The sequence below is a fragment of the Thrips palmi genome, unplaced genomic scaffold, assembly GCF_012932325.1.
Source record: "Thrips palmi isolate BJ-2018 unplaced genomic scaffold, TpBJ-2018v1 HiC_scaffold_10, whole genome shotgun sequence".
Taxonomy (NCBI): domain Eukaryota; kingdom Metazoa; phylum Arthropoda; class Insecta; order Thysanoptera; family Thripidae; genus Thrips; species Thrips palmi.
The window spans coordinates 15,096,174-15,121,371 of record NW_023144621.1 but is presented as its reverse complement, the minus strand read 5'-3'; the positions used below and the strand labels follow the sequence as shown (position 1 = coordinate 15,121,371).

Sequence of the window (25,198 nt, the reverse complement as noted above, 5' to 3'; positions counted from 1 at the left end):
AGATGGAAGGTTGTGTTTTAAAGCTCACTTTATTTCAGACAGGTAAGGACACAGTATCACAAAGGGTTGGGTTAAAGTGAAAATCGAACAAGGACGGGAAAGAATAAAGTAAAAGCACATTGGCACATTCAATACTGACTATAAAACATTAAAATGGAAGTGGAACAACAGCAGAAAAAGCCTAGCAGCAGTAACACAAAATGGAATGTTAAAAGATGGAAATTATGAACTACTTGTAAGTTTCACAAAGTTACGACAAGACAAATTAAAAATAATAATAAAAACAATTGGCAAGAAACATGTGACGTCAGTAATATTGGGCCCAATTTTTCTCCTCAATAAAAATGTTACCACACAATCCATATTCCTCATTCTACCAAGAACTTATCATTTTAAGGCACTCAAAATTAATATTTTGTTCTACTGAATGCAACAACACTGCTCAAAAACATTCTTTGAATCTTATCATATGTCCCATAGACCGACAGGTATGTCAGAGTAAGACACATTTGGCACCTTTTTAATTCCATGTTCTTGGGGCGTTCGCAACTCCTCATGAATAAAATTTGTCAGTCTTAACACACACCACCACACTTTCAAAATGGCACAAAAAACCCTAGTACACATACTATAAAATATACATGAATAAAATTAAATCATGACTAACAGAGATAAATTGCGGTTACATTTGATATAAAGCTCAAAAGTTTTACTCTAACTTGAATAGAAATCATTGATTAATAATGATAAAACATCTTAATAAGTACTAATTTTGGTCCACTCATCATATTCTTGTAATATGGAACATCCAACTAATTTATCATTTCAGATATGTTGAGTCAAAATAAAAACAAACCCTAATGATAACACAGGTCCAAAACACATGAGAAAATAATCACCATCAAATTTGTGACCTAAGAATACTGATTTGAGTTTTCTTTCTAGAAAGCTTGCTGGTAATCTCAAAAAAATATAGGCTGAAAACCTCAGACATATCAGATCTAAGGTGCAATACATATGAACCTTAAATATAAAGCAGGGAAGAGACATTAAAAACATTGTCATTACCATTTCACATGATTCCTCATATTTCTCTTTTCAAATTTCAAGAATGAATGTCTTTTGGGCGGTCCTTCAGTGATGGCGGGAATACATTCAGCAGCAGGCCAGCACTCTCTCTTGCTCTCCTTGCGTTGGTCCTTTATCAAGCTGCACTGCCGAAGTCAAAGGAGGGGGAGGCTGCAGTATGGCTGTAGGGCTGCTGGTATCTGAGGAATCATACACTCGCAAGCTAGTGCACTGGCTGTCTTCACTTAACTTTATCATGCCAATGGCAGAGTTAAGGAAAACCTCTTCAATACCTGTCAAAGAAAATTCAGTTTAATTTTTAAGACCAATGTGTCACAAGGGTGCACTTTACAGTCAGTGGTAACTGTAGGACTGCTTACCTTCATCTTGCAATGCTGATGTTTCAAAGTATGTTCCACCAATAGAAACAGCATACTGATGGGCCTCCTCTCGCAGAACTTTACGCTGATTTACAAGATCAGTTTTGTTCCCAACAAGCGCAAGGACCATAGGTTCTTCAACATTTCTTTGTAATTCTGAAAGTAAAAAAGAGATAATAAAATACTTTAAGGTGGCCCCACAATGGCCAGAATCCGACCGTCAGTCAGTCAGTCACTTGTTTTAGCTTCCCACGTCCGATATTTGACATGATGATCAACTGAAATAACACCTTTTTCATTAAAAGTCCAGGATTGAAAAGTTTGGATGGATACAACTGGATAAAACAAGTGTAAAGGTGTGACTGACGCATGACTGATGGTTGGATTTCGGCCATTGTAGGGGCACCCTTATGAGTTTGAAAATCTCAATGTAATAGTACAGGAGCAATTACATTCCAAATGCATACAAACCTTTGACCCAGTTTTTTATGGCAGTGAATGTATGGTATTGGGTGATGTCAAAGACAAGCAATGCTGCATTTGCATTGCGATAATACATGGGCGCCATAGACCTGAATCTCTCTTGGCCAGCTGTATCCCATACCTAAAATAAAATTAAAAGAGCACAGTCATAAATGCAAATCTTATTTAATTTTTTCAAACATTTAATTGCTTGCATGTTATTAAAGAAACAAACCTGGAGCTTCACTCTTGTTTCGTCAATATTTATTTTACAAGTAAAGAAAGATGCACCAATTGTCGGACTGATGTGGTGGCTGAACATTTTCCCAATGTAACGAACCACCATACTGGTCTTTCCTACACCTGTATGTGAAACAAAAAAAGCCATTCTCATATGTGTAATGAAATTATTGGAAAATTTGCTCGAATTTCGGGCAACAAAGATATTAGAAGACTCTTTCATGTTAACGGTGATGAGGTAGGTTTTGAAGCAATGAGATTGAAAATGTAATATATCTGGGAGAAACCACCCCCTTCAAATATGGGCAATGAAAAAGACTTTATTTTGAAAATGCCCAACCAATGCAATGACATAGTCATCATCAAATATGCTGAAAACGTGAAACGTATATTGTGTGATTACATAACTGTTAGAGCTCACCAGTTGAAATAACCATACCTTGTGATCCCAGGACAACTATTTTCCCTTCGATAGTCCTCATTTTAATATCGGTGTCAATGGCCTGTACGTAATCACGTTATGTCCGACAAAATAGACTGAAGTTTACTACTCTACTTATGATTAAAACTACCGGACGCTAGCCGGAGGTCATCTAGTTCTAGAGAAGCATTCTTGTTGCCGTCTGCTTGCTGCTGACAGTGTTTGTTTTTTTTTGTTGTGCTGGTATGAGAAATTTAGCAAAAAGTATAAGTCCACCCGAACTATGAAAAACGTAGTCAGAGGCGGGAAACACGAAAAGAAGGATTGTGGCTAAAGAAATGCATAATTTTATTTGTTCGAACTGACTAATATATAATATACAAGTATAAAACAAAAACACATTTAAGATAAACATTTGCTTGCAATTAAAGAAATCAGCCTATGGGTTGGCACATTTTCTAATTCTTGGTTAAAATTACTCTGCTGTAAGGCACTTATTGCAAGATGACAAAAATGTGGTGCACAGACATGCGTCAGACCTTGAGTAAGGATAAACCGCATGGTTGTACAACTCGAGAAATGGTACAAAGTGAGATTATGAAGTAATACTAATATAAAGTCAAAGATAAAAAGTGTGTGTGTCCATACTCCGGTGAGAAATAATCACAACATCAGCTGAAAAAGTTTGTGTCTTATTTTTCACAGGGTATGGTCATGGAATACCTAGAAAATGCATGACTGAACGTTGCTCAGACTTTTAAACTGAAGACCATACTGAGGAATTGCTCATAGTGGATAGTGATAACACCATCTTGATCAGTATCGTATTGGCGAAAAGATGATGTCAGGGTCTGAAAATTAATTCAAACAAAAGATTTAAAACATGCAACTATAACACAAGGTGTCAGAACTAATCTGAATGGGAAGATACTTACATATAACACAATACAGCATTGAATGAAGTCATCAAAGAAAATAACACCTCTCCCACTACGGTCATATTTTCTCAGAAGAAGATCAAGGATGCCGTCACTCAATCGATAACCAAAAGTGACAAGAGCTGTTTTAAGTTCATTTCTGTCAATATTTCCAGAATTATCTCTATCAAAGGAGCGGAAACAATTTTGCCAGTCAGTTACATATTTCCACAAAGCTCCAAAATCATCAAAATTAACTTGTCCTCTATTTTGCTTGTCAAACATTCCTGTAACGCAATGGAATTCAATGACAGGGTTAGAATATGAAAACAACCAACTCAGTTAAATCAATGAGGCAGTAACATGTACAGCACTAACCTATCATTAGCCGTACAGTTTCAGGGTTGAACGGAGTCCATGTACCATTCGAAAGCGCAACTTGAAGTTCTTCAGCAGAAATATATCCACTTCGGTCTCGGTCGACCCTGAAAGAATACAAGCCCAGATCCTTCAGAGACGTGCATGAAGTTGACGCAACAGGAAAACATGAATGAACAGTGACAAATAGTTAGAGTATGTCACCAAATAAACCAATATAACAGTCATTTAATGAAGTGTAAGGCTGCAAGAATTGGAATAGGCTACCTGTTGAATACATCCCACAGAAACTCTCTGGATGGCATTTGAGAAGAGAAGGCCATTTTCACGTCGGGAAAGTCAGAGAGATGAACGCGACAAGTAGCCTGTGTCAAGACTGCTGTGGAACTGTCACTGAAAACACTGCGAGTCAGAAGTCACAACTTCAGTGACGCAATGACTGACGTGTGCATGCGTCGTCTGCACTCCTTTGGCCGTGACAGCTCTCTTGACGTCACTGCGACAAAGTAGTGCGAATAGTGGCTAGGAAGGTTGGTGGTTGGTTATGGCAGGACACTCCCTCTAAAAGCGGTATTTTCAAAAATCATTTATTTTATGATGGAAAACGCTACACTGCAATAGCCTACCCCACCCAACTCCCACATCCGGCATAGTAAAAATATTAGTCGGCTACGGCTACCTCCTCGACGTGAGCATTCGTCTCATCGAGCATGATTAGGAGCTAGCCCACAATACATTTTCCACAAAAAAATAAATTAATAAAATTGACAAAATGTTACAAAAAAAATGGTAACATTGATTACAAAGATCATTGTTAATGCTGTAAGTACAAAGGAAAAAATGTACTAAGAAGACCTTGGCTCAGTCTTAACATTTTGAGCAGATGTGTACTTTTTTGTACTTGGCCCAGAGAGTACAGATTCAGTCCAAAATAATTTCTAGTTATGACTAAATTCTACAAAATACAGGTAGTATACGGTATACATGAAGTCTTAAGAAGATGAGTATTACTGAGAGCAATCAAGGCAAAGCTTTCCAAATTTGTACGCAAAATTTAACATTTTTAACAAAAAAAGAAATTGTTTTAAAAAAACACACAACATACACAAATACAATACAGCTCTGTACAAAAGATGTAGCAAAAAGAGCTTGTAGCTGACCTCCTATTAATGAACAGAGACCATAACTACACAATATTTGATAAAGTCAGTGGTGAATAATAAAAATTGCTACAGCATTGCTAATCCTAAGATAAATGCATATACACATATACATTCACACACTCTTCTAATAAAAGAATTGAAACTAAAAGTAAACACACAATACATTATTACAAGACATCACATAAATTTTAAAGTATATGTGGTAAACAAATTCACTTTTGAGTCCGTGTCTTGCAGTGGCGGCCGGGGAGGGCGGAGCAAAGTTGCAGGGGCAAAGTATAGCTTTTTGCCTACCCTTCACGCTGCTATCTAGGCTATCTAGGTGCCATGGCGGAGCGGAGGACAGCCCCCCGCCCCCTTTCTGCATCCGCGACAATTTTGAGTGGCTGGATGAGCATCACTTCTTTCCACTAAGTTGAAACTTCCTGCATCTCAATCCCTCTCATTCCATTCTCCCGGCCGCGACCAACACCATCGCCAATTCCATTCTCCTCTTGCACATTTTCAAAGAGATCATTACTGTTACGAATACTGTGGCCCATTGGATGATACCCATGATAATATACAACCATAAAACAAATACCAAAAGAAAATGGTACAAGACACAAGACTACCATTAATAACCAATATGTGCCCTCAATCCAGACCCAAATGCCAGCACCGAGTAAGTTTTCAAGAAAGCAAAGAGTGTAGTAGCAGGTATATCGCATACGTGTGCCACGTTCATCTAATAGAAAACAATTTTTTAATTAAAAGGAGGCATGAATACAATAACTCTGAGTTAAAAGTCTAGAAAGTGATTTATTCTTACCATTAAGAGGGATGTAAGTAAAAATGGACACAACTGCAAAAATTGTTGTGAACAGATTATTGCCTAGTTTTTCTAGGAAACTGGCTGTTCCTAAATCAAAGGATTTATCACTGTTGCAGAACATATGATTCTCTGTTCGTAACATTGAAACTGTCATGATTAAAATGTGAATGGCCATTGCAACCAATGTGTACCATGACAGATAGAGCATTGCGCTCAACATCGATATTCTTGAAACTAGAAGTGAAAGGCATTATCATTACAAAGGATAAGACGAGAAGTAACTGGAGAAATTATTATAAAATTATATGCTTTCTTACTTGTGATGAATAATTGCCACAGGAAAATGAAACAATCCCCTGAGCGACCAATATTAGCCTTGTCCTCTTGAACCTTACGAATGATATTCTTGTAAGTTTTTAGGCACCATGCCATTCCCAAAAATGATAATGTTGCCGAAAACAAGGGGTAATATCCGCTTAAACCTGGAAGATACATTACCTTTTATAATTCTATTAACTTAAACATGGAGAAGGGTGCATTTGATAACTGAGGTGTCACCTACCTGTCCTCATTGTATTTTCACCGCTAACCCACCCTAACATGTAGCTGACTTGAAGCACCTGCTGCGGAGCAGATTCTAAGAAACATTCGAATAGTTGCAGCAAAGCACAGTCCACATTCTCTTTCAGCATCAATTGGTAGTAATGCTCTCGGAGGCTTGAATTTCTTTGCCACCCAGCCCACCAGGATTTGAGTGCATATTTAAATGAATCTATACAACTTCAGAAAATAAACATGTAGCTGAATAATGAGACAAAACAGCAAGACCTAATGGAATCTTAACAGGTAGTACTTACCGAAGAAGCAGTGCTAGCGGAAGCACATGCATTGCAATTCTTAGCTTAAGATTTTTGTTCCACATATGTGAACGTTCTCGTTTTCTATCCACCTTAAACCTGGAAGAACAGTGCCACATTAGAAAAATAACCGTTACTACATAGCGGTACAACAAAAACAAATAAGATGGTGTGACACCAACACTTTTAACTCTGGACCACAATGGAGTAATGATCTGACAGAACAACGTATCTTCATAGGGAAATCCCACGGTAGGTACGCTGTTATGTACGGATGCCACAACATTTACCTTTGTAGGCAATCAATCAAACAATGTACTTACATGCGGTAGCTGACACATGAAATGACATATGAAGATACAAGGATGATGACAATAGTTGCAGAGGCATAGGCATCTTGCTCATCCACAAAGTAGTGCACGACGGTACTGATGTCAATGCCTAAGTCGACAATGAGGTATAGAATTGCTATTCCGTACCCTAAGATGTGATAAAATCTCACTGTCTGATCGGGGGCCACTTGACAGAAACTGATCTCCTGCCAGCAACATAGGCAGAAACCCTGCGCTCCCTGTTCCAAAAAGCCATTCAGTAGCAAAATGTTTGATCAAATCGGCCCTTAACAAAGAAATACTGTACCATTTCGAGCAGGGGCCTTTAAACCGGCAGCACGAACAAACGAAAAAGCGGAAAAAGCCCTGATGCAACAACGCCAACCTTCGCTATTCGCAGAAAGGGAACTGCCAGTAATCGTTTCCGGTCCTTCGAATCGAGGAGGGAAAATACAAAATCCTTGGGATGGAAAAGGGGGCGGGGCGGGGGAGCGCAAGGTGTTCTTTCCTGAAAACTTGCTGATAACGCCTCGCCCTCTCCGGTGCAATAAACATCACTCACATTGGTCACAGCTGTCTCAATAACGCGACATTGTGTCGGATCATGTGCTTGTACACATCCCCAGAGCATAATCCACAAGTGATAAGTGTTACTCAACAAAATAATATAACACAAGTTACAAAAAAAAATTGTATTTGTATAATTGATTATTAAGCACATTGTAAAGCACGGTAAATACAAAGGTACAAATATACCAGTAGGAACTTGGTTCAGTCTCACAACACATTGAACACATGGGTACTTATTTATACTTGGCTAAGAGAGAAACTGTGAAAGAATTTATCACAAAGGCTCTTAGTCCAAAATAATTTGTAACTATGACTAAATTATTATTATTAAAGGTGGTGTACAGAAAGTCTTTAACAGAAGAATTTTTTCTGATGTTTATGCCTTATGAAGTACTGAGGTCGTGGCTGATTCATTGAGATGAAACAAACCATGAGTTAAGAGAGCAATCAAGATAGAACATGAGGAATCAGAACAAAAACTTTTCATCTAAAAAGAGAGACACACAGAGGGAGGAGAAAAGTCACACACACACACACACACACACACACACACACACAAACACATGCTCACTCTATACAGACCATAAATATGCAAAGCCTCTCATTAAGTCATTCTTTAGAGTTTAGACATTGCCAATCCTCAGACATACATAAATACATTGATACATTCATTTTTTTAATCGCAGAGTTGAGACTACAAGTTAATATACAATGCATTATCACAAGAAATCAAAATATAAATTATAATGAACTGGTAAACAAATCGTCCATTGAGTTCTTTGACAATCTAGTCGTTTTATGAGCATCATAACTTTTCACTCAGACAAATTTCTTGCATCTCACTCCCATCGTCCCCTTGACCATTCTCCCCTTGACCAACAACATTGACAACACCATTCTCCCCTTGACCAACAACATTGACAAAACCATTCTCCACTTGACCTTTCTCAACAATAACATTACCATTTGAAATCCTGTGTTCCTTAGGATGGAACCAGTGATAATACACAACCATGCAAGAGCAACCAAGAATGAATGGTAGAATGCACAAAACTGTAATTAATACTTTGAACCAATACCTGCCCTCAATCCAGTACCAAATGCTTGCGCCAAGTAGGTTTTCAAGAAAGCAAAGGCTGTAGTAGCATGTATATCGGATACATGTGTCACCTTCATCTAAAAGCAAACAATTTTTTGATTAAAAGAATGAAAGAATGCCAAAACTCTCAGGTAAAAAACGAAAAAGTGATTTAATCCTACCGAGTGGGATGTAGGTAAAAATGGACACTACTGCAAAGACAGTTGTCAAAAAATTATTACTAAGTTTTTCTAAGAAAGTGACGGTTCTTGAAACGACAGATGTGTCACTGGTGCAGAACACATGATTCTCTATTCGTAATAGGGAAACTGTCATAATAATCCAGTGAATAGCCATTGCTATCAAAGTGTACGCCCATGAAATATAGAGCATTGCACTCAGCATCGAGATTCTTGAAACTAGAAGAGCAAGATAAAACCATAGCTTAGGATAAAACAAGAAACTACCAGCAAAAAGTATTTCAAAATCAGACACTCTCTTACTTGCAATGAAGAAATGCCACAAGAAAATGAATAAATTCCCTAGACTCCCTATGTTATCCTTGCCTTCTTGAACATAACGAATACTATTCTTGAAAGTCCTCAGGCACCATGCCATTCCCAAAAAAGAAGATACTGCTGAGATTAAGGGGTCATAGCCCGTCCAACCTGAAAAATACGCAAGCTTTATTTAATTTTAAGAGCTAAAATATGAAGAAAAATTGCAATTAATAAATAAGGTATCACCTACCTGGCTCCAACGGCTTTTCTGAATTAACCCACTTAAAAATGTAGCTCACTTGAAGCACTAGCTGGGGGGCAGATTCTAAGAAACATTTTAAGACTTGCAGTAATGCACAGTCTGCATCTTCCTTCAGCATTAATTTGTAGTACTTCTCTTGGAGTCCTGTGTTTCTTTGCCTCCCAGTCCTCCATGATTTCCAGGCATATTTCAATGAATCAATACACCTACAGCAAAACAAAAAAAAAAGAATATACTTATGATCGAGGGTGAGAAGAAACTGCAAGGCCTGATCGCATCTTGTAAAATGTTCCTTACCGGAGCAACAGTGCTAGCGGAATCACATGCATGGCAATTCTTAGCTTGAGCTTTCTGTTCCACTTGTGCGAACCTTCTCGATTTCTGTCCAGATCGAACCTGAAAGAACAGTCCTACAATCATTACAACACTGGAAATGAAACATAGTGGTTCGATGACAAATAAGAATATGTGACTTCGAAACTTTAACTCCAGACTACAATTTACTACAAAATATAAATCAGAAGATGTCCTTACATTTGGTAGCTGACACACGAAATAATGAAAGAGGGTACCAGAATGATGACAATAGTCGCATAGGCGTAGCCTCTCTCATCGTTCCTAAAGTAGTGCGTGATAACGTTGACATCTGTGCCGAGGTCGACAAAGTGAAATACGATCGCCAGGCCTGACCAGATGAAGTGATAACATTTGACTTGCATGGGCCTTGGAGGGTAGTCTGTCTGATCCGCGGTCGCGGCTGCGGTTGCGCTTGCGGCCACTGGACGCCAGCAGCCCTGCATCCCCTGTGCCAACAACCAAAGACCCGTTTCGTTGCTTCACATGGACAATGGCTGAATAAATGGAGCCTTCACACACAAATACCTCACCATTTCGAGGAGGTGCCTTTAAACCATCAGCACAAACAAACGAAAAATCCCTCCACCTGATGCACACCAAAACAAAATCAACTGTCACAGTGCAAACAAACAAACAAACCAGAAAAGAAGAACAAGAACACGAAGAAAAGGACATCTCCGCTATTTGCAGGCAGGGTACTGCCAATAGTCGTTGCCGGTTTGCCCAACGAATTCGAATCGAGCTAGATGCTAGACAAACACTCAGGCAACAGCAAAATGCATCATTGCTCGTCACGAAACTCGAATGAGTGGGTGACAAATGGAGAAGCGATTGAATTAAATCAGTGGGTCAAACAAACAAAAATCAGCACTTGTCAATGTCAAAGTTTGTCGCAGTGACCGAACACAGGATTATGAATGCGCTTGGCTGGAAGGCGCGGACTTATCCTTGTATTTTTTTGTTAAGAATGCGGTTTTTTTGCGGTGTGGGGAGCGTTTACTCTCAGTAGGATAGCATTGCTAACCTAACCCAACCCACTGCATGACTGAGACGAAAATTGGGGGGGGGGGGTGCTCTGGATAGACCGGGACCAGGCTCCCTGACCTTTAACTTTTACTGCGAGCACAAAGCGATGTGCGGCACGGCCACGGCCGCATCGCGCGGAAATCGGAATAGTCATGACTTTCCTCGAGAAGTCAAGTCCCAGCCTCAGCATTTCCTGACCCCTGACGGGGCACAATGACCATAGCGTGTGTTGCTTTGCGGACAATGTCTGTCCGTCCATCCGTCCGCCCGTCCGTCCGATTTCGCACCACGATTTTTGAATACGGGCCGATGACACAGTTGGGGCGGGACTTTCGCTGTCAAGGATGGGCCGTTGGGGAGAAACGGGTGCACGCGAGGGACCCAGAAGAGCGCAGCAAGAGGCTGCGAGGAAAACCGAAAAAGAGAGGGAGAAGTTTGGAGAAAATGAAAGTCCCCGACCGGACTAGTCTTTGCAGTGTACCAAAGCACGCGCGTGAGGGCCACGCGTTCTGTAGACAGGGCGAGAGATCTGGGAGGGGTCACTGGCGGTAGCTGCCGGTAGCTAGCGTGAAGTAGCACCCTACGTTTAGGTGCGGTCATTCTTTCCGCCCTCTCTGTCACACCCACGGCGCGTGTGCGAGAGAGACAGAGCGACGAAGCGATTCTTCGGAATCGCTCGGCCGAGGCTCGGCAGGTGCTAAGTAGACGAAAGGACCGCGTGTCCTCTTCACGCTGTTTCATTTACTGCCTCGACAACGGACGACACGCGAGACAAGCTGGGAAAGGGAGGGGGCACCCAGAGAGGACCCGCGGGGCACTTCCACTTTTCGAGAGCGTTGTTCGCTGCGCCCCAATCATTTTCCTCGAGTCGCCCTTCGACCCCCTTTCGGGGGGCCCTCTGGATTCTGCGAGTGAGGAGAGGATGCGTCGGGAAATAAAGCAGGCAGACAGACAGACAGACAGACAGAAAGGCAGGCAGAGGGCCACACGGCCACACCCGCGCGGGTCCTAGTGGGTCAGCACCGCAGTGTGGGGGCCAAGGCCAAGACTGCCGAGGCTCACCAGCTTTCTTTGCATTATGATTATCCCCCGAATTTTTGGCAAGACGGGGGCGGGGCGGGGCGGGGCGGGGCGGGGCGGGGCTGGGAGGTGTCCGCCGTGAGTCCGCCGCCCGCTTTCGTCTCGTTCTTCGTTCCGAGGAAGCCACGCGAAGCCAGGCCGGGCTGCGTCCGAGTGTCACGAGCGCACAGTGGGCCAGATGACCGGTGGAGGCGTCCAATTCTAGACGCGTTTTGAGCTCCAGAGTCGCTAGGCGGGACTCGAACCAATCGTGTGGCCCCACCATCGGATTCCTCGTTCGGAGAGCAATCCATTGGTATAGGGTCACACAAAGGGTCACACGTCGGTTCGAGTCCTGGAGCTCAAAACGCGTCTAGAATTTTGGACGCCTCCAGCGGTCTTCTGTTCTGGCCCACTGTGGAATGTCTGGGGTGGGCGGACAGGACAGACATCCCTGAACGAACACCTGGACAATGTGACACGGAGCAGAAACTTTTCATCAATTTCTTCCATAATATGTCCTTTCTATACATTTTCATGATGAGGGAAAGGGGGGATTTTTTGGTGTGACGTCATGCAAGGTGCTTTACAGTGTGCACACTGCATTCCTCGGCAGGGGACACAGTGACGGACAGCATAGGCGGTGTCCTCTAATGAGTGAAAGCTCAGCGTGCCCTGCCGACTGATTCCGAGAGTCGTTTTCGTCGCCCCGTCTCTCTCGCACACATGGGGCGTCCCGTATGTGTGCGAGAGAGACAGAGCGAACTAAAGGACTCTCGGAATCCGTCTGCTGCCTGCCCTGCCGCCCTGCTTGACACTTGCTCGTTGACGGGGTGCAGCCAGTCGCTTTTTGCCCGAGCCCTGCGCCTTGCGATAAGCCAAGTCGAAGCAAGGCGTGAATATGGATGGCGATGCCAGTGAAACGGACGCCATGAGTCTCCGAGGCTGAGGCCTCTTGTCGGTTTCTGCTTCTTGTGCGAGGGGTGAATTATTGGTGTGTGTGCCTATGTGTACCAATTGGCCCGTTCTCAGTGTACCTCACAAGTTAAAAAATAGCAAAATTCGCTAGTTTTTGGTGAGATTTGGTGTTGCGTATAGTCTGAAACACTAAGTAAACCCTTGAAACGTTTCAAAATGTGAAATTTATGAGTTTTTTTAGGTGTACTCGTTTACTCATGTGTACACCAGAACGCCGAGTGATTCACCCCTCGTTCTTGTGCCTCCGCAGCCTGGCAGTGGACTGATTCCGAGAGGCGTCTCCGTCGCTCTGTCTCTCTCACACCTTACGGAACACCCCACGAGAGCGAGAGAGACAGAGCGACGAAAAAGACTCTCGGAATATAACTCTACTGCCCGGCAGGCAGGCCTCATGTTCTAGGCTAGAGGCAGAGGGTCTGGTGTGTGGGCCCGCGGGTCTGGAGCAGTCAGGACACGCCTCGAAACAGTCCTGGAGTTCGAAAAGGAAAACACAAGTGTTGTGCTGTTGAAGAAAACGAAAACAAAAACAAAACTTGATTCTTCCTGCACATGCGGGCATCCGGATTTTCACTTTGACAATAGGCGCGCAAAAACGCTGGGCTGCGGAACTGAAATGAGATTCGGATTGACTCATCGGCGAGACACTTCCCCTTTCTCCCGAGGTCGCTCGGCGCGCACGTCACAGGACAGGGCAAGGCAAAGCGGGGCAGGGCGGGGCGGGCGGCGTTTTCTCCCCGCAGTCTGCCGACCCACGCGGCCCGCGCCCCCACGCCGCGACCCGCGACCCGCGAACGGGTGACCGACCACCGACCGCGAGGAGCCGCAAGAATCCGCATTGGGTTTCAAGATTTTCGTCGACTCGGTTTACTCACTTCGCACTGGGGTTGGGCCCTGACTGGCACACCATCGCACAGTGGGCCAGGAGACCGGTGGAGGCGATCAAAATCCCGAACGCGTTTTTTGAGCTCCAGAGTCGCTAAACGGGACTCGAACCGAACGTCTGAACCCACCAATGGATTGCTCTCCGCACGAATGATCCATGGTGGGGTCACACGTTCGGTTCGAGTCCCATTTAGCGACTCTGGAGCTCAAAACGCGTCTAGAGTTTTGGCCGCCTTCTCGCCTCCTCCGGTACGTCTCCTGGCCCACTCTGCGCCGGGTCTATGAACCTCAGTTTGGGCTAGCGGCCAAAGTCGCAGACGAGCCACTGTAGCGTGTGGACGGCAAACGGGGTGCCGAGGGCAAACGGGTAAACACAACGGTGGTCGCCAACAACGAGTCCGAGTCATACGCCTGTCCCTCTCCCTCTCCTGCCGCCTTGCCTCGCCGCGGGGCACTGGGGCGTCGCAGTCGCCGTCGCTCTGTCTCTCTCGCACCTGTACGGGACGCCCCCCAGAGCGCGCCGGAGCGAGAGAGACGAGGCCCTGTTCGGAATCAGTCCTCAGAGGCCAAACCGAGGACACCGAGGGTACACGAGGATGGTCCGAACGCGGTCGCGGGCAGGCCCGGGGAGGCCCCATTGCAACTAGTGCCGAACTGCCGTAGAGTAACTTGCTTTCGACAAACATACAGCACCGCTCACGCTGCCTCACGCTGCCGACCGTAGGCGAGACTTTCCTCGGACCGTCTTTTCAGAATCGATTCGAGAACCCCACCCCGCGCTCGCATTCAAAGGCGAAGTTCGGGTCAGCTCGTTAAAATGAGGCGCCTTTTGGGGAGGCTTCTTGACAGCCGAGTGGCCCCGCCCCGCCCCGCCCCGCCCCGCCCCGCCCCGCCCCGCCCCCCGCCCCGCCCCGCCACGCCTCGCTGTTGAGGCGGCGATGGCGAGCATTTTGCTGTCAATGAAGAAGGATGCAGCGCGGGGCGGGGCGGTCCTGCACTCCAAAGTCGTTTATCCATTTTGCGGGCAGGAAAGCATGCCGCTCCTGTTTGACGAAGCGCTTCTCCGCGGAACGCCTGTCGAGAGGATGTTTGGCGCCGAGGGAAGTACACACACTCACTCCCCCTCCCCCGCGCCGCGCCGGAGAAAGAGGGAGAGGAGGGGGAAGGGGGGACTCCCCCTCCCCTCCCACCTGGCGGGCCGGGCGGGCCGGGCGGGCCGGCAGGGCATTTCTCCGGCCAGGAAGGCTCGCCACCAGAAAGGATAAAAGCGCGCGGCTCTCGGCCAAGGCCAGTGAATCGCTGCTCGCCTCGCGTGTGCACGTGCGTTACCGCGTGCTGCTTCCAACGACGTGAGTGTGTGTGTGATTGTGCTGCTGCAATTTGGATTACAGTGCAGGAGGTGGCCAAGTGTAGGTACGGCTATGCTGTGCGTCGTGATTTCGGGCCGGGCTGAGACGCGAAACCGGCGCGCTGTGTGAGGAGTTGGAATTATTTGGAGGCGTTGCACAGTGGGCCAGAGGACCGGCGCCACCGGCCAAAACTCGAAACGTGTAATGAGCTCCAGAGTCGCTAAACGGGGCTCGAACCGAGCGAGTGACTCCACCAATGGATTTCTCCTTCGGAGAGCAATCCATTGGCGGCGTCGCAGGTGCGGTTCGAGCCCCATTTAGCGATTTTGGAGCTCGAAACGCGTCCGGGGTTTTGACCGCCGCCACACTGTGCGTTGTGGGTGTTTGTGGTGCTATTTGGATTACAGTGCAGGAGGAGGTGGCCCAGGCTGCTGTCTTATCGGGTGGCTGGGCTGCCGCACAAAACCGGCATTATGTGGAGCAGTTTTTGGTGTGTTGGTCACGCTCCGAGGCCGCCGTCGGCCTCCGTTGGCCCGGAAGTGATTCCACGCCGAAAGAGGAAAGGAGCGAGGGTGTTTTATGAATTCTAATCGGCTTGAGGATACGCCTTGCGAGCTGCAGCAACACGCCGTGCACGGCACACCACCGGCAAGACAGATTTCCAACCGTAAATTGGATACACTCGAGCCGTCTTATTTCGTTTTCCTCACTCTAAAAATTAAAAAAAAATTGATCAAACGTTTTATTTCTTAAAGAAAATATATTTCTTAGTTGCGTTGCATGTTTAACCAAGGACGGTGTGGTTTCCCTGCTATTTCTTCTCTTAACACAGCAAAATAAAGGATATTTTTATATTTAATATAATGTATTATCTACTAAAAAGTCGTGACAATTAATGAGAAATTTCACGGAAAAGTGCAACGTCGCGCCTGGAGTACTGCGTGCTCGAGTGTAGCTGGATGCGTCTGCGGCAGCAAAAGCAACAACAAAAACAGCATCAAAGGCAACAACAATAACAACAACGAAATGAAAGAGAAGCAGTCCGGCCGCACTGCAGCGTGAATCGGGGCGCGTTACAGGCGAAAAGTAACGAGGTAAAAGGCGCCGATCACACGCTGCGGAAGACGTCTCTCTCTCTCTCTCTCTCTCTCTCTCTCTCTCTCTCCTCCCGTCCCCCCCCCCTCCCGGGCTCCTCCCTCCCCACTGCGGTGTACCGAAGTCGCGGCCAGGATTCATTTCATTTGACGTATAGAAACCAGAATTGCATTCTCACTGGCTATAGCTGCGCCCAGTCGCCTTTCCCGTTTCGTGTCATTCATCAAAATCATATTAAACACAAAAAATAAGATTTCCATTTCTTTCTTTTTTGTGTTTGTATTTCGATTTGCTTTTGTTTGAACAAGAGAACGTCGGCGCCGTCGAACTGCGGGTAGCCCGTGCCATTGCCGACCGGATGACGCGGGTAGACCAGACCGGGTCCGGAGTCTGTGAGAGAGAGAGACGGCACGAGAAGGATCAGGGGCAGACGGACGAGAATTCCAGCGAAAGTCGCGCCGAGAGTTTTCCCGGCAACCACCACCTGCCTTTACGGTGGCGCTGCCCACGCCGCGGACCGGCCGCCGCGAAAACGGCGCGAAAACGGCGCGAAAACGCCGCGAAAACGCCGCGAAAACGCCGCGAAAACGCCGCGAAAACGCCGCGAAAACGCCGCGAAAACGCCGCGAAAACAAAGTATAAACGGCGCGAAAACGCCGCAAAAACGCCGCGAAAACAAAGCAAGCAAAAATGGCGCGAAAACGCCGCGAAAACAAAGCGAAAACGCCGCGAAAACGGTGCGAAAACGCCGCGAAAACGGCGCGAAAACGCCGCGAAAACAAAGCAAGCAAAAATGGCGCGAAAACGCCGCGAAAACAAAGCGAAAACGCCGCGAAAACGGTGCGAAAGCGCCGCGAAAACGCCGCCGAAATGAAGAGCGGACACCGCGTTTTATGGCTCATTCGGGGAATGGTCCCGTTCCTGCGCCGCGATGACGCGCTGACGCGCGCAGCTCGACCCACCGGAATTTCTTCCTTTTTCTTCGTTTTTTCGGACATGTCTGGAGCTTCTTTCCGGGGCTTCGGAGCGCAGCGCGCCACGCGCCCTGCCGCTGCACGACAAGGCTTCGGACCGCTCCGCTCAACGAGACGCTCATCTGATCCTTGCTGGCCCACTTCCAGACATTAGGCGATAACAGAAATCGAACGCAAAAATCGGTCTTCGTGTGAAAGGGATTAAAGGTGAGGGGACTCGACCGTCTAAGTACACAGGGCTGGCATACTTCAGCTTCCAGTGACAAGTCCACGCGCCCACCGGGGCAAGCTTGGAGAGCACTCTTCGAGTTTACCCAGCGCACACAGTCGGCTTTGCGGAGCACTCCCTGCAGACTGATTCCGAGAGTCGGTTTCGTCGCTCTGTCTCTCTCGCGCCTATACGAGGCGCCCCGTGAGTGCGAGAGCGATGAAAACGACTCTCGGAATGAGTCTGCTCGTAACGGTTGACGTCGGGTTGACGCATTCGACGAGTGCCCTGCAGCGGCGGGTGCGCTGTCGCCGAGGCTCTGTCTCTCTCGCGCCGACGGAAGGGAAGACTCGGTCAGCGAGTGCGAGCGAGAGCGCATCATTTGTGGTCGAGCCATTAGTCGCAATCGCAATCGCCTGCGGGGCGGGCCGGCCCGCCACACGGCCTGCCGCACCGGGTGGCCTGCCCTGGACTCGACGGGCGCCAAGCCTGGCTAGGCTAGACTAGACGGGCTGGCGCTGTTTCGGCGGCGGCGGCCAACGAGTTGGGGCGTGGCTAGAGTGACGGCACGGCCTACGGCACGGCCTACGGCTGTCTGGCTGCCTACGGCCTGTTACAGCCTGTTACGCTTAGCATGCTGGAAACACGGAGCCATCGGCCATCGGCGCGTGGCGAGCCTACAGCGTGGCAGCCAGACCGGCCGGCCGGCCGGCTAATCCAGCAGCATTAGTGGTGCTGCACAGTGGGCCAGAAGACCGGCGCCGGCGGCCAAAGCTCCAGACGAGTTTTCAGCTCCAGAGTCGCTAAATGGGACTCGAACCAAGCGTGTGACCCCACCAATGGATTCCTTGTGAGAGCAATTCATTGGTGGGGTCACACGCTCGGTTCAAGTCCCATTTAGCAGACTGCCGCATCCTTCAAACTTCCTTCTAGACATGCATTATTTATTTAATGTTGTTGCTGAAAATTACTTTTAACAGTGATGCACGTCCTGGTATGTCGGGCCGATGCCGATACGTTTCCCGGGTCGGTAACGGCGTCGGCGTCGTCCGTACGCGACGTTGGTTGAGTGTGTGTGTGTGTGGGGGGGGGGGGCCTTGCTCACTCTCACTTCATGGACTCGCACAGGTGTGACCCCACCGCCGTTGGAAAAAGGGGGAAAGGGGAGGGGCACGACCACGCCCCGCCTCCCACTTGTCGCACGCCTAACCGGCAGACATGCTAATTTGGGCCGGGGGAACAACGGGCTCTTCTCCTTCTCAGCCCCCCCGACCCCCACCCCTCCCCACGGGCGGAATTTTCACTTTTCCCTCTTTGGGTGCAAGCGAGATCATTAGACACACACACTCGCTCGCGCGCGTGTGTGTGTTCGGCGACCACATTGACATAAAAGTAGAACAACCGAGCTAAACCCCGAAAAAGGGCTCATGAGGGAGCTGGCGTGGGTGGGGACGCTGGAGACGGGAAACCTCTTGTTGTTGTTTTTGTTGTTGTCGTCGTCGTCGTCGCTGTTGTTGTAGGAAGACCCATGGGTAGTGGGGGGGGGAGATAGATTCGGCGCAGAGCGACAGCGATAGATGCCATAGATAGACACGGGGATAGGGGTCTGGGATAGACATAGAGTGTAGACTGCGGAGTATAACGGGACTCGACACTCCCGAAATGCAATGGCAGTGCGTTATGGGAGTTTGAGCGGTCGTATATTAGGGATGTGTGTGCGGGGGGGGGGGGACAGGCCGCGAAGACACGCGAAGAAGACCCGTTGCATCGCGGTGTCGGAGATCCACCATGCACACTAGGTCAGGCCATTCATTGTGGCGTTCTGTCACGCTCCCCGAGGCGATCGAGCAGTCCATCATCGCGCCACCTTGGCCTTGCGTCGCCTTGCTTCGCCCGTCCGTCCATTGTTGCCTCGAACGCCTTGTATGCACTGGCGGAGCATTTTTCAGCAGTCAGCTCACAAGTGCAAGGCGTCTGGTTTGGCAAAGCGCCATGACCCTGTGAAATATTTTTATAAAATAATAATGATAAAGACATATTTTTTGACAGGGTGACCACTTAATTTTGATGTTTGGGGACACTAGATTTCCTTAGCGCAGAGATTTCGTCCTATTTCACAAGATATTTGGACCGATTTTACAATTTTGATTTTTGGGGACTCTAGATTTCCAAGGGCAGAGATTTCGACCGACTTGAAACCAAAAATTTGCCTGTGTTTTTTGCCTTTTTGGGGGCAGCAATTCCAGATTTCCAGATATTTTCGGGCGCTGTAGTGGACACAGTGTTACCCACATGGCTTGCCATAGTGCGGTGCCAGTGCGTTTCAACGAGGTCGGCCGGCAGTCAACGTCGACGAGGCCGATAGAGAAAAAGAGCAAACGAAAATTAACCGGATGTTTTTTGTGGTTGCAGCGTGCCCCGCAGTCCGAGACCCAGCGCGATGGCGTTTCGGCGGGGAGGCGGCTTCCTGGTGCTGGCCGCGCTGCTGGCCGCTGCGCACGCGCGCATCCTGGACAACGAGGTTCTCGGGGAGCACACCGTGGACGCCGAGGCCCTCAGCAGCAGGGCACTGCCGGCGCCGTCCTGGCGAGCCATCGTGCGCTGTGCCGTGGCGGCCGCGCCGCTGGACTGCGTGGAGGCGCGCAGCCAGAGCGCCGTGGACGCCATGCTGGCCCAGATGTCGGAGGCCAGGGCCGCCGCGGACGACACCGCGCTGGAGCCCGAGGTGGTCGACAAGGTGGCCGAGCTGAGTGAGGTCATGGTGGCGGCCGCCGCCTCCGTGCTCGAGCAGAAGCTGGGCATCCGGGACGAGGACTCGCAGGGCCTCGTGGAGGAAGGTAAGGAAGGACGCCGCCCAGCAGTCGTTCTCGTCGCTCTGTCTCTCTCGCGCTGGACGGGACGCCCCATGAGTGCGTCCAGTGCGAGAGAGATGGGGCGACGAGAACGACTCTCGGAATCGGTCTGCTGCCAAAGCGCGCAGCGCTATGCCGCCCGTCAAGTCGGGGATAGGCAGCTCCGCAACGCACGCGCGCCTCACGGGACGGGCGGCCTGCCAGGCGGCTTGCCCGCCCCCCCGCCCCACCCCGCCCCCCGCCCCACCCCGCCCCGCCCGCCCGCCAAACTGCAGTACCGTCTCACCCCGCCCTCTTAAAATCTGGAATCGGTTCTCCAGTCTTCGCGTGAAAAAAGGGCGTCGGGTCCGGGGAGAGAGTGTCTTCAGTCTTCGCCTCGACTCTCGCCCAGGCTCGGCGCGGCGGGCGATGTATGATTGGTTATCTCTGCGTTCCGTACCGCCAACTCCGCGTGGGATGGGGCGGGGCCACGATGCCCGTCAAGCTCTAGCATTACCCGCGGACTTGCAGAGAGGCAGACAGAGACAGAAAACCCTGGCGGTCCTAGCGTCCAGGTCCTGGTCCTCCGGCAGCCACCGGGGGACCAGACTGCCAGACTGCCCGACTGTCTAGTTGCCCAGACGGACAGGCAGAGTCCTTATGAGATGGTCGGGCAAACTCTTCCCGGCCGAAAGGTCACTCGCGCGGTTTACTTGCAGCCGCTCTGTAAAACGCAGTTTTTATTATTTTAATTTGAGGTAAACAGCGGTGGGGGGAAGTCCCAGAGCACCTCTTGGACAGCTCCAGCGTCTAAGTCACCAGCCACCCTAGGAGCGACCCATCCTCCTCCTCCTCCTCCTCCTCATCATCATCAGCGCTGTTAGGCCTCAGCAGGCCTCTAGCGTCCGAGAAGCGACACAACTAATACTGTTTGCTCTGGGCGACGGGTTCCCTCACCTCGCGGTAGATTTGTTTTCGTCTTGTCTTCTTTTCCCCGGCAAGAAGCGGCGTTGACGTGCTTCGGGGCACGCCGAGGAACGCCGAGGTACGTCGCACACAAGGCGTTGGCACGCTTTTCGGCGGCTTGGACACGGCCCTTCCACGTTCCACGCACACAGACACACTCACACACACACACACACACACACACACACACACACACACACACACACACACACACACACCGGCGCCCGCAGCCCGCGCACGGGGCCACACCGCACCGCACTGGGCCAGGGGGGCAGGCGGCCCAGACCACTGCCAAGGGCCATACAGGCCGTCCCGGGCGTCCCGTCCGGCCGTTCAGGGGCCACTGACCCATTTCTGCGCCCCCTCCCCTCACTCTTCGCGTCGGCATACGTAATGTGGGAGTAGAAGTCACACTGCTGCACCAGTCGACCGGGAGTGCAGCAGTACGCGTGCGCGCGCAGTGTGGGTGCGAGAGGAGAGAGATGAACGACGAAACGCGGCTTGCCTGCCCTCCGACAAGAAGAGGGTCTTCGTCTCCTCCTCGTCGGTCCAGGTTCGAAGTTCCAGGTTCGATTCCAGGTTGCAGGTTCCTGGTACCTGTTTCCTGGTTCCTGGTTCCTAGTTCCTGATGCCTTGTACCAGGTTCCAGGCTGCAGGTTCTAGGTTCCTGGTTCCAAGCTCCAGGCTCCTCGTTCCAGGTTCCAGGCGGCTGCCTGGCTGCATCGGCGGGGCCGGTGGGGCCATTTGCGCGGCAGTTTGCAGCTTGCCCGGCCTGCCGCCGGTCCCGCCGGTCCCGCCGGCCCTTCCGCACGCCAGCCTCCTTTATCCTTTCCCTTTCCGCGGGATGCTGCCGGACAGCGCTCTCCGTCTCTCTCGCACTCGTGGGGCGTCCGGCCCGTCCGGCCGGGGTGCGAGAGAGACGGAGAGCGCTGCTCGGGATCAGACGACTCCCTGCAGACGACGAGGAGAGGGGGAGGGGAAAGGGGAGAGTCACGGAGAGCATCTTTAGGGGGGGGGGGGGTCCGTTCATGAATCGACCGAGACCATCGTGCCGCCCGGGGAATAACGGCCGGAAGGAAACGTGAATTCGTGTGCCGAAAAAGAGGTGGACTTACTGGTGGACGGGCGGGCAGACAGACAGACAGACAGACAGACAGACGACGACAGACAGACAGACAGACAGACAGACAGACAGACGACAGACAGACGGACAGACAGACAGACAGGACGGACGGACGGACAGACGGGCAGGAAGGCGGGCAGACAGAAACCGCGCACGCACAATAACACATTAAACCAACACACACCCTCATCACGAAGGAAGCCTGTGTTGCCCGTGTATGCGCATCGCACGACTCGCCCCGCCCCGCCCCGCCGCGGATGTCCCGCGGAATGTCCGGAACGCCTGAACCGTATTTGCTTTCTCCCCCCCGACTCGGAGGCGATGCCCCGCGATGCTCTGCGGCGAGGCGAGTCCGCAAGTCACCGGGACGACAACGGAGCCGGGAAAACGGAAAATCCTCCAATCCTTCCCTCTGTCTTCGCCGTCCTCTCGCCGCGCCGCTGGACTGCGCTCATGTTGTTGTTGTTCTTCTTCTTGTTGTTCTTGTTGCCGCAGGATGAGGCAAGAAGAAGAAGATCCAATAGCTGATCGCGCTGGTGAAGCTGGTGCTGCTAGTGCTTGTGGTGAAGCTCATGTTGTTGTTCTTGGTGCCGCAGGACGAGGCAAGAAGAAGAAGAAGAAGATCCACAAGCTGATCGCGCTGGTGAAGTTGGTGCTGCTGGTGCTCGTGGTGAAGCTCAAGCTGGCCTTCATCATGATGGCCCTGCAGACGCTGTTCCAGTTCAAGCTCGTGGTCATGGTCTTCCTCATCCTGCTCACCAAGAAGATCTCACTGTGGGCGACCCTCAAGGCGTCCAAGAACGCCGACGCGCAGAAGGTAAGATAGTTTGTATTTTCCTCCTTGCTGAAGCAGAAAAGCGCGCGTTGCTGTCGTTGTTTGGCTGACGATGGCTGTCGGGCAGCAGGTGATCGTAGAGCACCACAGGAGGCTTGGTGGAGCCCCGCTGCAGTCACTGCAGTCACTGCAGGAGCCCCATGGACAGCAGGTCCGTCGACGTATCATTCCTGCATCGTGCATGCAGCATGGACGACGTAGCCATTACTCTCTTGTTGTTGTTATTGTTGATGATTTGAAGGTTCTGGATCGCCAGGAGTTGCCATGTTCCTTGGCGGTAGCTGTGGTTCATGTTGTCCCTTCTTTCCCTTTCCCGTAACGCGCATGTTGTAGCTCTGTCGGCATGCACGCGGCCGAGAGCACTAGAAATTACTTTGGCGGCAACGCACCAGCCCACAGTGGTCCAGAAGACCGGTGGAGGCGGTCAAAATCCCGCACGCGTTTTGAGCTCCAGTGTCGCTAAGCAGGACTTGAACCGAACGAGTGACCCCACAAAGGGATACCCCGTTCGGAGGGCAATCCATTGGTGGGGTCACACGTTTGGTTCGAGTCCTGTTTAGCGACTCTGGAGCTCCTGAGTTTTGGCCGCCTGCACCGGTCTTCTGGCCCACTGTGCACCCGACCGATTCAAAAAGAGTCGTCTCGTCGCTCTGCCTCTGTTGTACTCATGGGGCTGTCCATAAGGGTGCGAGAGAGACCGAGCGACGGAACGACTATCCTGAATCGCTCAGCAGGCTGTCCAAGTTTCCCAGACCCCATGCCCCTCCCGAGGCTGGCAGAGGATCTGGAGGGACACCGTAGGCTAGCAGTAGTGTTGTTTGCGTAATCTAGACTAGTTTGGGGAATTTAACAGTGACGTCGGCGTTGTGCATCGTGTGCATCCTCGTACGGTAGTTAGTCGGTGACACAGTGGGCCAGATGACCGGTGGAGGCGGTCAAAACCCCGGACGCGTTTTGAGCTCCAGAGTCGCTAAATGAGACTCGAACCGATGGATTGCTCTCCAAATGAGAAATCCATTGGTGGGATCACGCGCTCGGTTCGAGTCCTATTCTGGAGCTCAAAACGCGTCTAGAATTTGGATCGCATCCTCCGGTCTTCTGGCCCACTGTGGCTGGGTCTCAGGTCGACGCGACCCCTCGTGCAAGTATACGGGCAACTGACGATCGGCGCACTGCTTGCAGGTCGTCTACTACGAGCACGCCCAGCACCAGCACCACTACGACGACCACGGCGGCTGGGGCGGCGGCGGCGGCCACGACGAGCACGCCGACGCCGGCGCGGGCGGCGGCAGCGGCTGGAACCTCTGGGGCCGCAGCTACGAGACGGCAAAGGGTGTGGACGGCCAGGGCGTCGGCCTCGACGGCCAGGTGCCGGCCGGCAGCCTGGGCAGCCTGGGCGTGCAGAGCGGGGTGTACCGCGCCGCGGACGGCACCAGGATAGTGGTCCGGCAGCCCGACGCGCACGACATGGCGTACTCGGCGCAGCGGCCTTGAGGCGCCGTGCGTGCCTTCGCACGCTTCGCACTGGAGTCCACCTTCACGATGACGTCATCGCGAGCCTAGGCTACGCTGGACCGGTGATGACGTCACTGTGAGGCAGTCACTTACAACCGCGCACCGAACAAAGACGATGCGTCGCGGCGTTGACGCCGCTTTTGTGACTCCCCGCCCCGCCAGGGTGCATGGTCGATCTCAGCATGGCCTTCCCTTCCCCTCCACCACCCTGGTGTGACGTCACGGGTCCGGGAAACTTTTCCAAGGGAGCAGAAACGCGTTTGTGCCAAATGGGCTAAGAAATGCACCGGGCGGTGTCTCCGGAAGGGACTTGTGATTTGGTTCAAATTTGCTCAATTCAGAGCTTTGTTTTGTTTTTTAAAAATGATGACACCCGTTTTTGAGTGCATTTATTAGTCTAATTGTTAAGATTAGTAATTTATTGTCTGTAGAGTAGATGTGAATGTCTAATTTATTGTATGAATGATCTTGAGTGAATTAAAGATAGATTTTGATACAAAATAAATGTGTGCATCATTTTGTACAGCAACGGTAAGTGAGAAAAGAAACAGAAACTTT

At 50.0% G+C, this 25,198-nt stretch overlaps 5 protein-coding genes across 7 annotated transcripts; 1 reads left to right on the top strand and 4 right to left on the bottom strand.

Moving 5' to 3' along the window:
- Positions 1-10: 10 nt before the first annotated feature.
- Positions 11-2,775, bottom strand: LOC117639041 (vacuolar protein sorting-associated protein 21). Its single transcript, XM_034374395.1, has 5 exons — positions 2,590-2,775; positions 2,146-2,273; positions 1,920-2,052; positions 1,449-1,604; positions 11-1,361 (listed from the first exon to the last, which is right to left on the bottom strand). The coding sequence occupies exons 1-5, from the start codon at positions 2,630-2,632 to the stop codon at positions 1,156-1,158; spliced, it is 666 nt and encodes a 221-aa protein (XP_034230286.1). The 5' UTR covers positions 2,633-2,775; the 3' UTR covers positions 11-1,155.
- A 127-nt stretch (positions 2,776-2,902) lies between these two features.
- Positions 2,903-4,323, bottom strand: LOC117639042 (programmed cell death protein 6). The gene is made up of 4 exons (XM_034374397.1): positions 4,134-4,323; positions 3,867-3,973; positions 3,507-3,775; positions 2,903-3,422 (listed from the first exon to the last, which is right to left on the bottom strand). The coding sequence occupies exons 1-4, from the start codon at positions 4,187-4,189 to the stop codon at positions 3,321-3,323; spliced, it is 534 nt and encodes a 177-aa protein (XP_034230288.1). The 5' UTR covers positions 4,190-4,323; the 3' UTR covers positions 2,903-3,320.
- On the bottom strand, positions 4,227-7,571 carry LOC117639037 (XK-related protein 7-like). Of its 2 annotated transcripts, none has more exons than XM_034374392.1 (7): positions 7,340-7,571; positions 7,024-7,271; positions 6,701-6,799; positions 6,406-6,623; positions 6,161-6,325; positions 5,841-6,077; positions 4,227-4,362 (listed from the first exon to the last, which is right to left on the bottom strand). In XM_034374392.1, the coding sequence occupies exons 1-7, from the start codon at positions 7,340-7,342 to the stop codon at positions 4,283-4,285; spliced, it is 1,050 nt and encodes a 349-aa protein (XP_034230283.1). In that variant the 5' UTR covers positions 7,343-7,571; the 3' UTR covers positions 4,227-4,282. The 2 variants fall into 2 exon arrangements, with proteins under 2 accessions (XP_034230283.1, XP_034230282.1); XM_034374391.1 differs by lacking the exon at positions 4,227-4,362 and adding an exon at positions 4,429-5,756.
- Positions 7,572-8,293: 722 nt separating this feature from the next.
- On the bottom strand, positions 8,294-10,471 carry LOC117639036 (XK-related protein 6-like). The gene is made up of 7 exons (XM_034374390.1): positions 10,330-10,471; positions 9,977-10,245; positions 9,740-9,838; positions 9,431-9,648; positions 9,184-9,348; positions 8,863-9,099; positions 8,294-8,778 (listed from the first exon to the last, which is right to left on the bottom strand). Exons 1-7 carry the CDS (start codon positions 10,330-10,332, stop codon positions 8,408-8,410), a joined length of 1,362 nt encoding a protein of 453 aa, XP_034230281.1. The 5' UTR covers positions 10,333-10,471; the 3' UTR covers positions 8,294-8,407.
- Positions 10,472-15,048: 4,577 nt separating this feature from the next.
- Positions 15,049-25,111, top strand: LOC117650595. 2 transcript variants are annotated; one of them, XM_034394129.1, is made up of 4 exons: positions 15,049-15,157; positions 19,783-20,207; positions 22,887-23,107; positions 24,308-25,111. In XM_034394129.1, exons 2-4 carry the CDS (start codon positions 19,811-19,813, stop codon positions 24,617-24,619), a joined length of 930 nt encoding a protein of 309 aa, XP_034250020.1. In that variant the 5' UTR covers positions 15,049-15,157; positions 19,783-19,810; the 3' UTR covers positions 24,620-25,111. The 2 variants fall into 2 exon arrangements, with proteins under 2 accessions (XP_034250020.1, XP_034250030.1); XM_034394139.1 differs by having other exon boundaries at positions 15,057-15,093.
- The last annotated feature ends 87 nt before the right edge of the window (positions 25,112-25,198 follow it).